This window comes from Talpa europaea (assembly GCF_964194135.1).
Source record: "Talpa europaea genome assembly, chromosome: 5".
In the NCBI taxonomy this organism is placed as follows: domain Eukaryota; kingdom Metazoa; phylum Chordata; class Mammalia; order Eulipotyphla; family Talpidae; genus Talpa; species Talpa europaea.
The window spans coordinates 16574329-16588032 of record NC_140071.1 but is presented as its reverse complement, the minus strand read 5'-3'; the positions used below and the strand labels follow the sequence as shown (position 1 = coordinate 16588032).

The 13704-nt window shown below is 45.1% G+C and overlaps 1 protein-coding gene across 1 annotated transcript in view; it reads left to right on the top strand.

The window, feature by feature from the left end:
- Positions 1-5750: 5750 nt before the first annotated feature.
- Positions 5751-13704, top strand: part of LOC311171445 (A disintegrin and metalloproteinase with thrombospondin motifs 12-like) — a gene marked incomplete at both ends in the record, with an annotated part of 70146 nt that continues 62192 nt past the window's right edge. Inside the window, one exon of the mRNA XM_084234297.1 lies at positions 5751-5877. Coding sequence (XP_084090423.1) covers positions 5751-5877 — 127 coding nt within the window. The remainder of the gene's footprint in view (positions 5878-13704) is intronic.

Sequence of the window (13704 nt, the reverse complement as noted above, 5' to 3'; positions counted from 1 at the left end):
CGGGGAGGCCCTAGTTTTCTCCTTTTTATGACTAAATATTATTCTATAGTAAACATCCAGCTATGATGTATTTGAATTGTTGTCACTTTTTAGCATTCTAAATGAAACTGCTATAAATGTGTGTACATATGCTTTCATGCCAAGGAGTGAAGTGACTAGGTCATGGGGTAGGTGTATATTTAAATTTTTAAGAAGATAGCAAGTTGCTTTTAAAAGCGGTTTTACCAGGCTTCCCTGGTGGCACAGGGGTTAAGACGCAACCTATGAAGCTATCTGCAGCCACTGCAGCACGAGTTTGATCCCCGGCCAGGGAGATACCCACATGGCACAGTAGACCTCTACTGACTTGCCCGCTGCTCCCCAGCAGTGTATTTCAGTCAATCTGCCTGTTCTGTTCCCCATCTGCTTCTGGTGAATCCTCTCACCCCCCCCCACACTTCTGGCCTGTACCCCAGTTCTTGTATGCATAAATAAATCTTTTAAAAAAAAAGTTTTACCAATTTACATTCCCAAAAGCAGTGTATGAGAGTGCAGTTCCTTTACAGCAATATGCCAATATTTGATGTAGTCAGCCTTTTAAATTTTAGACATTCTACTGTATAGTGATATATCATAGTTAATTTGCATTTCCATAATGACTAATGATATTCGCCATCTTTTCATGTGGTTATTTACCCATATATCATTTTTGGCAAAGTGTCCATTTAAATATTTTGCCCATTTTTATTGGTTTATCTTATTGAGTTGTCAAAGATCTTTATATAATAAAAGTACATGTCATTCTTTAGATACATAGTTTGCAAATATTTTCTCTTTGACTAACTTTGTTATGAATGCTATAGTATCTCTTTAAAGATCAATAGTTCTTCACTAGTTACAAGGGATATATATGCACTCCTATGTTCATTGTAGCACTGTTAACATAGCCAAATTATGGGAAGAACCTATGTGCCCACAGAAAGATGAGTGGATTAAAATGTGGTATATATGCACAGTGAAATACAACTCAGTAATGAAAAATGATGAACTCTTGCTGTTCACAACAACATTGATAGAACTGGAGGGAATTATGCTAAGTGAATTAAGTGAGAAAGTGAAAGAAAAATAGCATATGGTTTCACTTATATATATATGTACAATATAAAGAAACAATACGAAACAATACAAATGGCCAGTCAAAACCAAACCAATAACAAACCTTAGAAATACGTTGGTAGAATTAAATGTATAGAAGGGACAGGGAAGGTGAAGAGCAAAGTGTGAAGGAGGCCCAACAGATACTGTGGAGGACTCTGGGTGACTTGTTGGTGTGTGTGATATAGTGACATACATCTGAACAGGTGTGATCCTCAACCTCTGAATCACATACGGTGGTATAAGCCAATATCACATAAATATAACAATAAATATCAAAAGTTTTTGATATTTGAGGAAGTTCAATGAATTGATTTAGAATTTATATTTGGGGTTGTCTAACCCAAGCTTCATAAGAATTTTTCTTAATTTTTTCCTAAAGTTCTATGAGAGAGGATGCTTGGAACACTGTCATAGAGCTCCAAGTAGTGGCCAACACCCCACCTTCTGCTGGGGTACATGTTGTCTTTCTTTGGAACAAATGTCCTTTAGGTGAATATTTATCAAAACTGTGGGAGATATTTATCCCTGAGGTCAAAGGAAGAGGGGATAGTCTAATACTAAATGAGAATCTATTTCCTAAAGTCTAGTGGGAGTTAGGAGAGGAAGTCAGCTCTTTAAAATAGGAGAGACTCAATGGGTCTCAAAGTAGAACATTCCGCACTAAGTCACTCCACCCATACACTCATTCTTTAATCAAATATTCGCCATTTTTATCTTTTGGTAAAATGCAGAAATGAATAAAACATAGTCCTTATACCTAGGTTATAATCAAATGGAAAATTAATCGTGAAGAACATAATATTAATTAACTTGAACCTCATTGCATGAGATGCAGCTATTTTCTAATTCACTACTTGTGATAACATCATGTCTTTCTATGAATCTTTCAAAGATTTCTCTTTGCCTTACATTCTAATCCATGCATTCAATAAATACATCCTATGTACCTTATTTTCTCACACGAGCTTTCAAAGACTCCATCTGTCTTTCTATGCATGTATCTCCCTTCTCACCTTCAAAAGATGAATCACAAACACCTTAATCTGATCATGAGCATCCCTCTACTGCAGGAAGTATCGACTGAATCAATACAACACTTTGCTCTTTCAGCTCTCAGGAGACTTGCTACAGATTGAGCGGGAAGGCAAAACAAATAAGTAATAGTGTGAGTCAGTATCTGCAAAACTCAGAGGAATTACGAGGCAACAAACAGGAGCTTCTTATTACTAAGAAGGTGATCCTAGCAGGCACCAATTGGAGAGCGTGGCAGAGATGGATAAAGGGGTTAGCAGAGACATCCAGCCCTCTGCTGGCTGTCCCCTGGGCCTCATGAAAGAGTTGCTGACAGCACAGCCTGGCTTTCTGTGTTCTGAAGAATCAAAGTGCTGCAAATACCCATCTCGTGGCTGTGCAGATAACCTAACCCTGTCTGACAGTGTGGACGAGCTCTATTGAGACTGCAAAACCATAAAGAGCTCTTTTATCTTAATCCAGGGTTCACTTCAAAGCTGATTTTTTCCTTATTTTGATGTGCATCTTTTAAAATTACTTTATCCTGAGGAGAGACACATACTATCCACTGAAAAACAACTGTTGGAATTTTGGGGGCCTTGCTGTATCATTGCCAAGAAAGATCTTTAACTTGAATTCATAGGATTCATGCATCTGTCTGATTTTAGGCTAGGTATCTGTCACCAAGTTTCCCTCCACTATTTTTTCAATGTTTAACAGGTAAACTAGTGAATAGACCAATTGCAGTAGATGCATACAGTGAAATACTATGCAGATTACAAAAGGAGTATAGGGATAGAAAATGTAATAAGAATCTCAACTATGTTGAGTGAAAGAACACAGACAAAAATGAGCACAAATATTGTATAACTTAAGTAAAATTCTAGAAATGCTAACTTATCTCCAATGATGTAAAGCAGGATGGTGGCTCCCTGTGGTTGCACATGCTGCAAGAGAAAGGGATTACCAAGAGGTAGAAGGAAGCTTCAGGTTACACATACACAGCCACATATCAAGACTTTATCGTGGTAGGCCTCCCTAGTGGTGCAAGGGATTAAGCACAGCACTAGGAAGCTATCACAGCCTCTTCAGCAGGAGTTCAATCCCCAGCTCACTAGGGAGCTACCCACATGGTGCAGCAGACCTCTCCTGTCTTGCCTGCTGCTCCCTTCAACAGTGTTTTCAGTCAATCTACCTGTTTTGCTCCCTAATCTGGTAAACCCTCTGGTAAACCCTCTCACCCTCCACACCTCTGGCCTATACCCCAGTTCTTATATATATAGATAAATAAATCTTTTAAAAAAAAAGACTTTATCATGGTGATTGTTTCTTTTTTTTTTAAAGATTTATTTTTTTATTCATACAATAGCTGGGGTACAGGCCAGAGGTGCAGGAGGCTGAGAGGATTCACCAGAGACAGAGTGGGGAGCACAACAGGCAGACAGACCAAAAGCACTGCTGAGGGGAGCAGTGGGCATGACAGGAGAGGTCTGCTGCGCCATGTGGGAATCTCCTTGGCCAGCCGGGAATTGAACCTGCACTGTAAAGGCTGTGGACAGCTTCACAGTGCTGTGTTCAACCCCCTGCGCCACCAGGGAGGCCCCCGATGGTTTCATACTCTATATATGTGTATGCATATAACAGGTGTACACTTTAAAGAAGTGTCTTCTCGGCTCCAGTCACTCAATAGGTTTTCATGATTGTCAGTATTATCCACAAACCTATGATGATTTTCGAATGTATACCTCCCATATGATGCTCTTTCTGGATTTGTCTAGCCAATGGTCTACTTGGCATTTTCTTTCGAATGTCTAATTGTTCTATCTTTGACTGGTCCATAAGGACATAACATACCATGTTGCATGAAAAAGGAGATAAAGGATGTAGAGGAAATTAAGGTTGCTGACCACCTGACTTTAAAAGAGATTAGCCTGAAAGACCTGGGTGAGTCCATTGCAATCACAAGGGTCCTTATAAACGGAAAAGGGGAAAACAGGTGAGATAGTGATGGGATGGTGTGGCTTAGGGACTTGGCTGGCCACCCCTGACTTTGAAAACGGTGCAAGAGGGATATGAGCCAAGGAATGCGGGCAACCTGTGGAAGCTGACAAAGACTAGAAAACAGATTCACCTGCACAACTTTTAAGTGGACTGCAGCTGTGTTAACACCTTGATTTTTCACTCAGGGAGACCTGTCTCAGACTTCTGACCTCCAGAATCATAAGATAATTAATTGGTGTTAGGTCCCCTAGTTTATGGTAATTTTAAGAGCCACTAGAGGAAACTAATAGGTACCCCTTGAAACTTCATGTGTACGTGTATCCAGTCTGAAGTCCTTCAGACGATCTACCCAGGCCTGTGAGGGCCCCCATGCATTTGAGGACCCCCCACTGCTTTGGCTAGGCTGTGCTGCCAGTGCAGGGTCAGATGCAGACAGCTGGTTTTGCCCTCTTCCCTGGGAGGGCTGGTGGTTGGCTGGAGGCCGTGGAGAACCAATACCAGGGCCAAATTCCTCCTGGATGGAGTAAGGAGGCCTGTTTCAGCTTAGAGGTGCAAAACTCTGGCTGGATAGCCCAGTAAATTGTCAGGATGCCTGGCAAGCTCCTTGGTTTGTGGCATTCTCTCTGTGATGTAAAGCTGCTCTGGCGGGATGTCCCCTCCATGCGCAGCCTGGGCAGATGTACTGCAGAAAATACCTTCACACTCCTGGGCTGGTCCCTTCCCGCTCCCTCCTGCTTTCCTTCTGGATGAGCCGAGGTGGGTCAGGAAAGGGGATGGTGGTTATAAAAGAAGGCAGGCACCTGAGAGGCCTGCAGATGCGGGGCTCACAGTGCTAGGGTGTCACCATCTCACCTACAGACTAAGGGGGTGGGAGGGGCTCCCAGTTTAGCTCAGAAGGTTTCCCCGTTGTGTGACTTGACCAGGAGGAAACTTGCCCATTGTTTTTCTTTTTTGCCAAAGGACGTCCGTCCTCATCTTCCCTGGAGGATAATCCCTGAAGTCTGGTGAGGTGAGGGCTCTGGGGAGCGCAACCTTAGGAAAAGTTCTGGAGCTGGGGGAAGCAAGGCGGCAGCACTGAGCCGGAGTCAGGGAGCGGGTCCCTCGCCCCTTCCCTGCGCTCCGCATTCTCCAGCTCTAGGGCCGGGTGAGGGGCTGGCCCGGGGCCTCTCAGGGAGTCCCGCCCAGGGTGGCTCTCCCGGGTCTCCCCTATTTGGCCGGCAGGCCCGGCTCTGGGCGGGGCTGAGGAGGGGGGTGGGTGTGTGTTTGGGGGGAAGATGAGCCAAGCGGCTGCGAGGCGCGCGGCAGGACGAGGGGTGGGGATCTGGGGTGGGCTGCACCCTCCCTCCCTGGCCCACTCCACACCCCGCGGAAAGCAGACACTGTCCGCCGAATCACTCCCCTTTCGGACGGAGGGAGGGGACAGAGGGGTAACGAGCCCCTCTCTATTTCAAAAAAGCAAAGGGAGATCGTGGCAACTCCGCAGCCGCTCCCGGCCCACTCCTGGACCATGCCCCCCCCCGCCTCTTCCTGCTCGGCCACGGGCGAGGACTTGATGTTCTGAGCTGAGCTAAAACTTGCTGCTTCTCCCCAACAACCGAATCATGCCATGTGCCCAGAGGAGCTGGCTTGCAAACCTCTCCATTGTGGCTCAGCTTCTTAATGTGGGGATCCTTGGCTATGGGAGGCCAGCTCAGCCGGGCCCCGTGCGCTTCCCCGACCGGAGGCAAGGTTAGTGGCTTCTCTTTATTTCCTTTGAAAGCCTTGGTGGTGAGACGTGTGAAAAGTTGGTTGCGCTCTCTTCCCTTCCCCCACTCGGCTGAACTCTGCAAAGCCTTTTGGCCCAGTTGCAAGAAGCTTAGTCTGGGAAATGCAGGGATTCCCAAAATTCAGTGTCGAAGGTGATGACACCTTGAGTCTTACCGGAAGGTGAGGATCCTGATCTCTAGCCCTGATGGGGCTGCAGCCCACAGCCTAGAGGTAGCGGGCAAACCTCCTCCTTCTCTTGTTTTGTCTCCACTGTGAATGCTGCACTGTCTCAATCCTCTGCTTTGCAGATTCTGAACAGGAAAAATGACTTTTTTTCAACAAAAATTCCAACTGGCCACTAGCAGTCATTGCAGTGTTTCTAGTTAGTTTTAACTGCTCAGGGCAGGGGAAATGTGGTTCTGCCCCCATGCTGAGTGAACTTGCCTCTGTTTTGGTTTCCTGGAAAGATTAAGGGCTGTGTTTTTTAAATAGCAGCCCTTGGGAAGGGTAGGGGGGAGGTGAGAGGAGTAATTTGTCCCTGGGGGGACTCACCTTTGCCTGTCCTGTTTTCCTGATCACAGTTGCCTGCTGCTCTTTGTGAATTTCCTGGACTCATGAAGCTCAAGATGGGCAACTTTTTATTAATTTATTTTAAACCCCACACTCTGAGCAGGGTGCTCCTGTTGCCTCTATTTTTTTTTTTTTTTTTTTTTTTAATTGAACTGGGAAGAGTAGGATCAGTTTCCTGTTTGGTGGGGAGAGCATGGGCCAGAGCCGTAGTGATGGACGCCACAGCTCGATGGCCCCAGTGTGATGGGCCTGGTGGTGGCTGGAGCAGGTTCCTCAGGTAAAGACTGCTCAGGCACTCTGTGTGGGTCTGATGGAGGCTTAGAGTAGAAAATTTGGGCTGGAGGCATCACAAGACCAGAAACTGGAGGTGGGGGTAGAGAAGTTTAATATCTTCATTAAACCAACTCTAGAACCATTCACCACCTTTCAGGAGATGGGGTATGGAAGTTGTCAGTCATTACAAAAGGACAAAATATCCTAGAAGTGATTAATTTAACAATAGATAACAATTCCACACAGGAATGAAGCCCTCCCCCAAAAGGAACCCGTCAGAAAAACAACTGCCCCAGGGAAGGGCAGCTCTCTTCCCAGCCTGCCTCTGCAGGCTTCCTCTCCTTTCTTTTTTCTCTAATGAACATGTCCTTTTGGAGGTAACCTTTGTATGCTTGCATCTGTGAAAAAGTCTTCGTCTCCTTGCCAAACTCACCACGTGCCACTGAAAGAGGAACTCTGCTGACATTTTTCTCAGAAGTAAAGTGCTCAGAGCTTATTAGCCATGCATATATTTAGGTTTTAAATATTTCAGATTGTAAAAACCAAGGACCTCCGCTCATCTGAACCCTACATCTTATCAATACCCTGTCAGGTCCATCCACTGACCAAGACAACAGCCTGGTGGCCGGTGCAGGGACCACTGTGACCAGCGCAGCCAGACAGATGTAGAAGCTGAAACCCAGAAACTGATGGGCCTGGCTGATAGTGGAGCATGGGAGGCCACTGTAAACTCTGGTCGCCTGACTCCTTTAATCAAGCAGAAATTGCCCTGAGCAATATTCAGGAGGATACCCGAGGATTAAGTCCTGTGTCTGCTGTGTGTGCTCAAGACTTGGGAAGCTTCCATAACTTTTGACCCCCTTTAATCCTCAAGACTACTTGGGTGGCAGGCACCCCCAGCCTGTGCTTGTAGAGGATTTCCACTCAGGGTTTTCTGCCTACGTTGCAAAGTTTGAATGCTGCTGGAGAGCTCGCGGCTGTGAGAGCTGTCAGAAATAAACCCCTTTGCTTTACTTGGAAGCTGGCGCCCACAAACACTGGGGTTAGATGTCAGTCAGCCGCACTGCTTGTGTAAACGGTCCAGATACAATCTCCCTCCCCCAAGTTTAAAATAGCAGTGTTTGTTGTTCTTTGAAAAACAGCCCCTTTGTGAAAAGTCTCTCCTCTGGGGCAGCACAAAGCTGGCCAGCACTTCCCAGGGCATTTGGAGGCGATTCGGTTCAAAGACACACATTCTCCTGGGTTGATTTTCAGTTCTGCTTGCTCCACATCTTTGTGAGCAAATTCAGCTCCGTGTGGAGTAGACACCACTGGGCTTTGCTTTCTCCTCTCTGGAAAGTGAGATGGTTGCTTTCCCTGTCACTTGGAGTGTTATGGGCTGAGGGTCTGCCATGCTGAAAATAGATGCAAAGAGCTCCTAGCTTATTAGCCATGCATATATTTAGGTTTTAAATATATTGTAGCAGGGTGGTCCCCAGGAAAGGGGGAGGTTCCAGGCTGTCCCTATCCCTGCCCTGTAACAATTGCAGATTTAAAAGCTTTTTCACCCAAATATTAGTCTTTTTTTTTGAACGTTTAGCCAGACTTTAATAGGCAAGAAGGAGAAAGGTTGCTTTGGCAATGTATTAAATGGCAACTATTGTATACAAACCTTTATTTGGTAAACTTTTATTAAATATTAAAATGCAATAGTTCTTAATAAACTCACCAGTGGATTTAGAATTAATTCACATTTTGTGCAAAGGAGAAATTTCTGAGCAGACTTCCACTGAGAACTAAGGAGGGAGGGAAGGAAGAAGAAAGAGACACAGTGGAGAGAGAGAGAGAGAGAGAGAGAGAGAGAGAGAGAGAGAATAGAGAATATAAGGGCAAACTAGTGAGCAGGAAATTCGAAGGCTTCCTGGGAATAGGATGACCTGGGCTTTGCTTCCAAGTGCCCTGCCAGCCGCTGCTTCACAATAATCAATCTCCCTAGACTTCTATTTCCACTCTGACAACATTTTTGAATCGTTTCCAAATTCCAAATATTTAAATTTGCAAATTACTTCAGCTATCATCTCGCCCATCCTTCTTCCCTTTATAGCTGAGGAAGGAGAGGCCTAGGCAGCTCATCCCTCTGTTAGCCCAGCTATCTTGAGGCCGCTCCTACTGAACACTCTGGGTGAAAGTGATTGTACAGGGACCCACAGCTGGAAATATATTCACAACCTAGGTAACCATTAAGGTTTCCGCAGTGGGAGAAATAGGGCTGAGGCCAAAGCCGTGGGGGTGAAAGAATTCACCAGAGATGGAGTGGAGAACAGGAAAAGGTGAATTTATTGAAATACCCTGCAAGAGAGCTGGGGGCTGGTAGGGAGGAGTCTGTGCTCCAAGAGGGCTTAAACCTTTCTTTTATGACCTGTTATCTGCTCTGCTGTCTGTTCTTGGGTGTTGACCTTTGACAGAGAATGTGTCCTGGCCCTGCTTCTGCATTCATGGTCAAGGTGATCGACCTTGTGGCCTGGTTCCCATAGCAGCCTTGGTGATTTCCCCTTATCTATTCTAGGCTCCCAAACTTGCCTGCTGGGCAAGGAATGGGGGTTTAGTTTTTAACCTTAGAATGAACCCCAACTGTTTCTAGTTCTAAGGGTCAGTCTTAATTAGGATTTTGTATCTTCATTAAGATTTTAGACCTATGGCCTCCCTGGTCACTCAAGGGGTTAAGGCAGCCAGGGAGCTACCCACATGGTGCAGCAGACCTCTCCTGACTTGCCTGCTGCTCCCCTCAGCAGTGTATTTCAGTTAGTCTGTTAGGGGGAAATGATGTCCTGAGCTAATCCCATACAGGCTTTGTGGACCCCACCCCCATTCCAGACTAAAGCCATCAAGACATTGGGAAAGACAAATCCCGTCACCACCAAAGGGAGGGTAGCTGGGACCTGAGGGTGGAGTTGGGCAGCCAGGTTGGATATAAAAACCAAACATGTGGGCCTTGGGGGGCTCCCTATCGCTTGTCTCCTGGCTTCACGGCTCCTGGCTCGCGGCCAGCTCTCAGAGTGCCATTTTGGGATTCCTGATCGGCGGATCAGGTAGGAGTCATTTAAAACTTTGTCTCCCACTTTTCTCCCTGAGCTGTACATTTCCTCATTTCCCCTTCCCTTGTCAATAAACCTTTTATTAACCTTTCACGTGTGCCTGCAGTAGAGCATTGGTAAGTCTTTTTAAGTGCGCGGGTGAGGACCCACAGTCAGGCACCCCATTTTGTATCGGGGTTGCTCTATAACAAGTCTACCTGTTCTGCTCCCCGCTCTGTCTCTGGTGAATCCTCTCACCCCCCACACCTCTGGCCTGTGCCCCAGCTCTTGTATGCAAAAATAAATAAATCTTTAAAAAAAAAAGATTTTAGACCTACAAAGGAATATTGAGATAAATTCAATATTTTCTGGAACCAAAAGGGCAGATTTGATCAACTCTGCCCAGTGCTCTTTCCACATCATTCCTTTCTGATGGATGAATCTGCCCTGACTTTCAGAAGGAAGTACCAGAATAGCGGGAAATATTAATCTTCTCTTCTGCAGAGTGCAGTACCCTTAGGTTCTTTGTTTCTTGGTTTACCAGTTACCAGTCACTTCAGTGGTCTCATTTGGGGCTGGTTACCTGTAAGATCACCAGGGCAGGTACTCCTCCAGATGTTCCAGATGTGCATTGGGTCACACAGGCTTGTTATGCTGGAACACAGCGAGTGTTACAGCACATTTCAAGATCAGTGTTAAAATTGTGCATTTATGCTACTTGCAAAAAATAAATCCCGCCAGGAGGAAATGATTTCAGGTGTTTTCATAATGTAAAAAGAGACTTCACAGTTTTGATATTTTATTTTGTGAATTATGAGATTATTTATGTTAATTAGGCAATTCTAGGTTGGTCACATGTAGAGTTGAAAATTCTGTTTTTCCTTTTTAAAATGTTTTTATTTTGAAATGCATTTTGACTTACAGAAAAGTTGAAAAAAGTACCCATCACTCAGCTCCCTTGAATGTTCATGGTAACATAACCATAGTACAGTATACGAAATTAATATCAATGCTATGAATATTACTATTAATGTTATTAATTACTGTCAGTTCACTACAGGCCTAGTTTGAATTTCACTGGTTCTCCCACAATGTGGCTCTCATATTGCATTTAGTTACTGATAAACAAATCCAATCTCCTGTGGCATATTTTACAACTGCAAGGGGTTCAGCACCATCCTCCACAACATTTCAATATGTTAATTTTCCATATTAAAACTATACTTGAGGTCCTCCCTGGTGGCGCCTAGGGTTTAATTCTCAGCACTATGAAGTTATCTGCAGCCACTGCAGCACGAGTTCAATCCCCGGCCAGGGAGCTACCCACATGGCTCAGCTGACCTCTCCTGACTCGCCTGATGCTCCCCTTAGCAGTCTATCTCAGTAAATTTGCCTGTTCTGCTCCTCACTCTGGTGGATTCTTCTACTCCCTGCACCTCTGGCCTGTATCCCAGTTCTTGTATGCATAAATAAATAAATCTTTAAAACAAACAAACAAACAAAAACTATACTTGAAAGTTACAATAGCCCATGGAAGCCAATTATGAAAATAAGCTCTTGACCATTACAGGAATTCCCTGCTCCTTTTAGTAAGTGGGCTAACAAAGTGAAAGTTTTCTCAGACAGATTTAATCTAAACTTTATAAAACCTGGCAGGTAAGTATCTCTCCTTTCTAGACAGAGGGCAAAAGATCACTTGGTATGTTGTATTTCCAAAAATACTTGTACCAACAGGCTTCATGCAAAGTTTCTCATGAGGTATCATTAAAGTTTGTGGTCAAGGATTTCAAATCTAATTTTAAATACAACAAGTCAAACTCTTCAGGACTTAAATGTATTTCCATAAATCTTAGTGTAGATCATGAGTAATTACAGTGTGACTCAACCAACTTTGTTGACAGCCCACTATGGAATCTGGTTCTCGAAACTTCAGGGGCAATGAGGGTGTTATGGCAATTTTCCCAGAGAAATCAGGTGGCACTCAGAGAGGTAGAGAGAGAGATTTATTTGGCACACCGGCAGGCCCACTGGAATAGCTCCCAAAAGTCTGAGCCCTGAAGAGCAGAAATGGCAGGGTTTATACAATTTGTATGCGGAAGCCTGTCACCCCATCCATCATGGACTTTCCTGATTGTTTAGGAAGGGGGTCAAGGTAACCACTGCTACTACTGTGGGCAGCACACCCAGTCACTTTCTGCTCCAGCCAGCAGCAGGATCCAAGCAGCAGATTCCAAGCAGTAGACTTAGCAACTTCCTGCTTCAAGGGCAGATGTTAGAGTGATTGTCTCTGGGGTCAACTTGCCCGAGTACAACTCATCTGTTTTTATTGCCTGATTCCCAGAGGGAGTGAAAGTAACCTGAGGGACACTGTTACTAATGCCCAAGAGAACTGCCAGGATGAGACAAGACCAAGTTGGTACAGTCTTGATGCTTAGCCGGAGTAATAGTAAAAACCAGGAGCTGTTATTGTTTCCCCACTGCTATTTTATCCCCTCTGAGCTCTGTTTTCTGTTTGCCCCAAGTGATAGCCAGCTCATTTTTCAAACTGAGCTCCTACTGAGAGGAGACCAAGGTGTGTGCCCTATCTCTTGAAGGTTATATATACAGTCACCCCTTGAACAAAGGGGTTTGAACTGTACAATTCAGATTTTTTTCTATGGGGGCTCCACATTCCCTCATTTGACCAACTGTAGATGTCTGTTGGTTGAATCTATGGATACAGAAGACTGACTAGAAGGGACCTGAGCGTCTGTGGATTTTGATGTGGGCAGGTTGGGTCCTGAAACCCATTCTCCTGGGAGACTGAGGGACTGTGGTTAAGTTTTGGGGGGGATCAAGTTATGTGGGTCTTGGCTTCCCTATCCCCCATGTTCAAGGGAAGTCAAACCTTGCATAATTCTTGACTCCCCCAAAACTTAACTACAGTGATCTCTGGGAGCCACGCTTCTATCTCTAATATCAACAATAGCTAATGTTTAGTGGACATTACTTGTCAAACACTGTTCACAATCTATTACAGAGAGCAATGTTTTGGCGCCTAACAGCCACCGTAGGAGGTGGCTACTGTTGTTATTGTTATAGGACAGGGAGAGGGGTAGCCCAAAACCCCGCAAACCTGCCTATTGCCTATTCTAAATGGGTTCTGCCATCCGCCGCATTAACACAAAAACATAGGAGACTTTAATGGGAAGGAACTTTAATTAGGAAACAATACAGGAAAGGCAAAGAATCTAGTTTCTAAATCAAGCACCCAAAGTTACCCGTCCCCTCGCGGGTAAAACTCCATCCAAATGGGATCTGCCCAGAGCAAGGCCCCAAAGCCTGCCACAAGTCTGAAGCACCTTCCAGTGGGGACCCACAGAAAAGGGTCAGAAACAACCAGACAAGCCCGGAAGGAAAAGAGCAAAATCAACATCAATATAAAAGCTGCCATTGTCACCTCCCCACGGGTCTCACCCACATCTGTGTCACCCAGTCCACGATCAAAAGACAAGCGCGGTTTCTTCACGTGTCTCTAGGCTCCATGCGCCTCCTCCAGGTCTTCTGGCTCCATCCTGCTTCCTTCCTTCCTCAGTCTCTTCTGCAGCTTCTCCTCTTCCTGCTCAGCTTCACCCTCCCTTGGGTGGGGCAGGGAACCTCCCCCTTTCCTGGGGACCACCCTGTTACATTATGTCTGTAGTATAGATGAGGCAGCTGCAGCTGGGTCACCAGCTTAAACCACACTCTAAGTAATCTCTCTCCATCCACACCTCTGTGCTGACATGGCTTAGCTGCGTTCTTTGCAATGACATCAAGAGGCAAATTGGTTTTATGTCCCAGCACTCTGCCCAATAAAGAGGCAATTATCTCCACTTATTGCTGAGCTAATTAAAGCTTCTTAAAAAAAGCCAAGCAGTGCTTTTCTTGTCAAGTC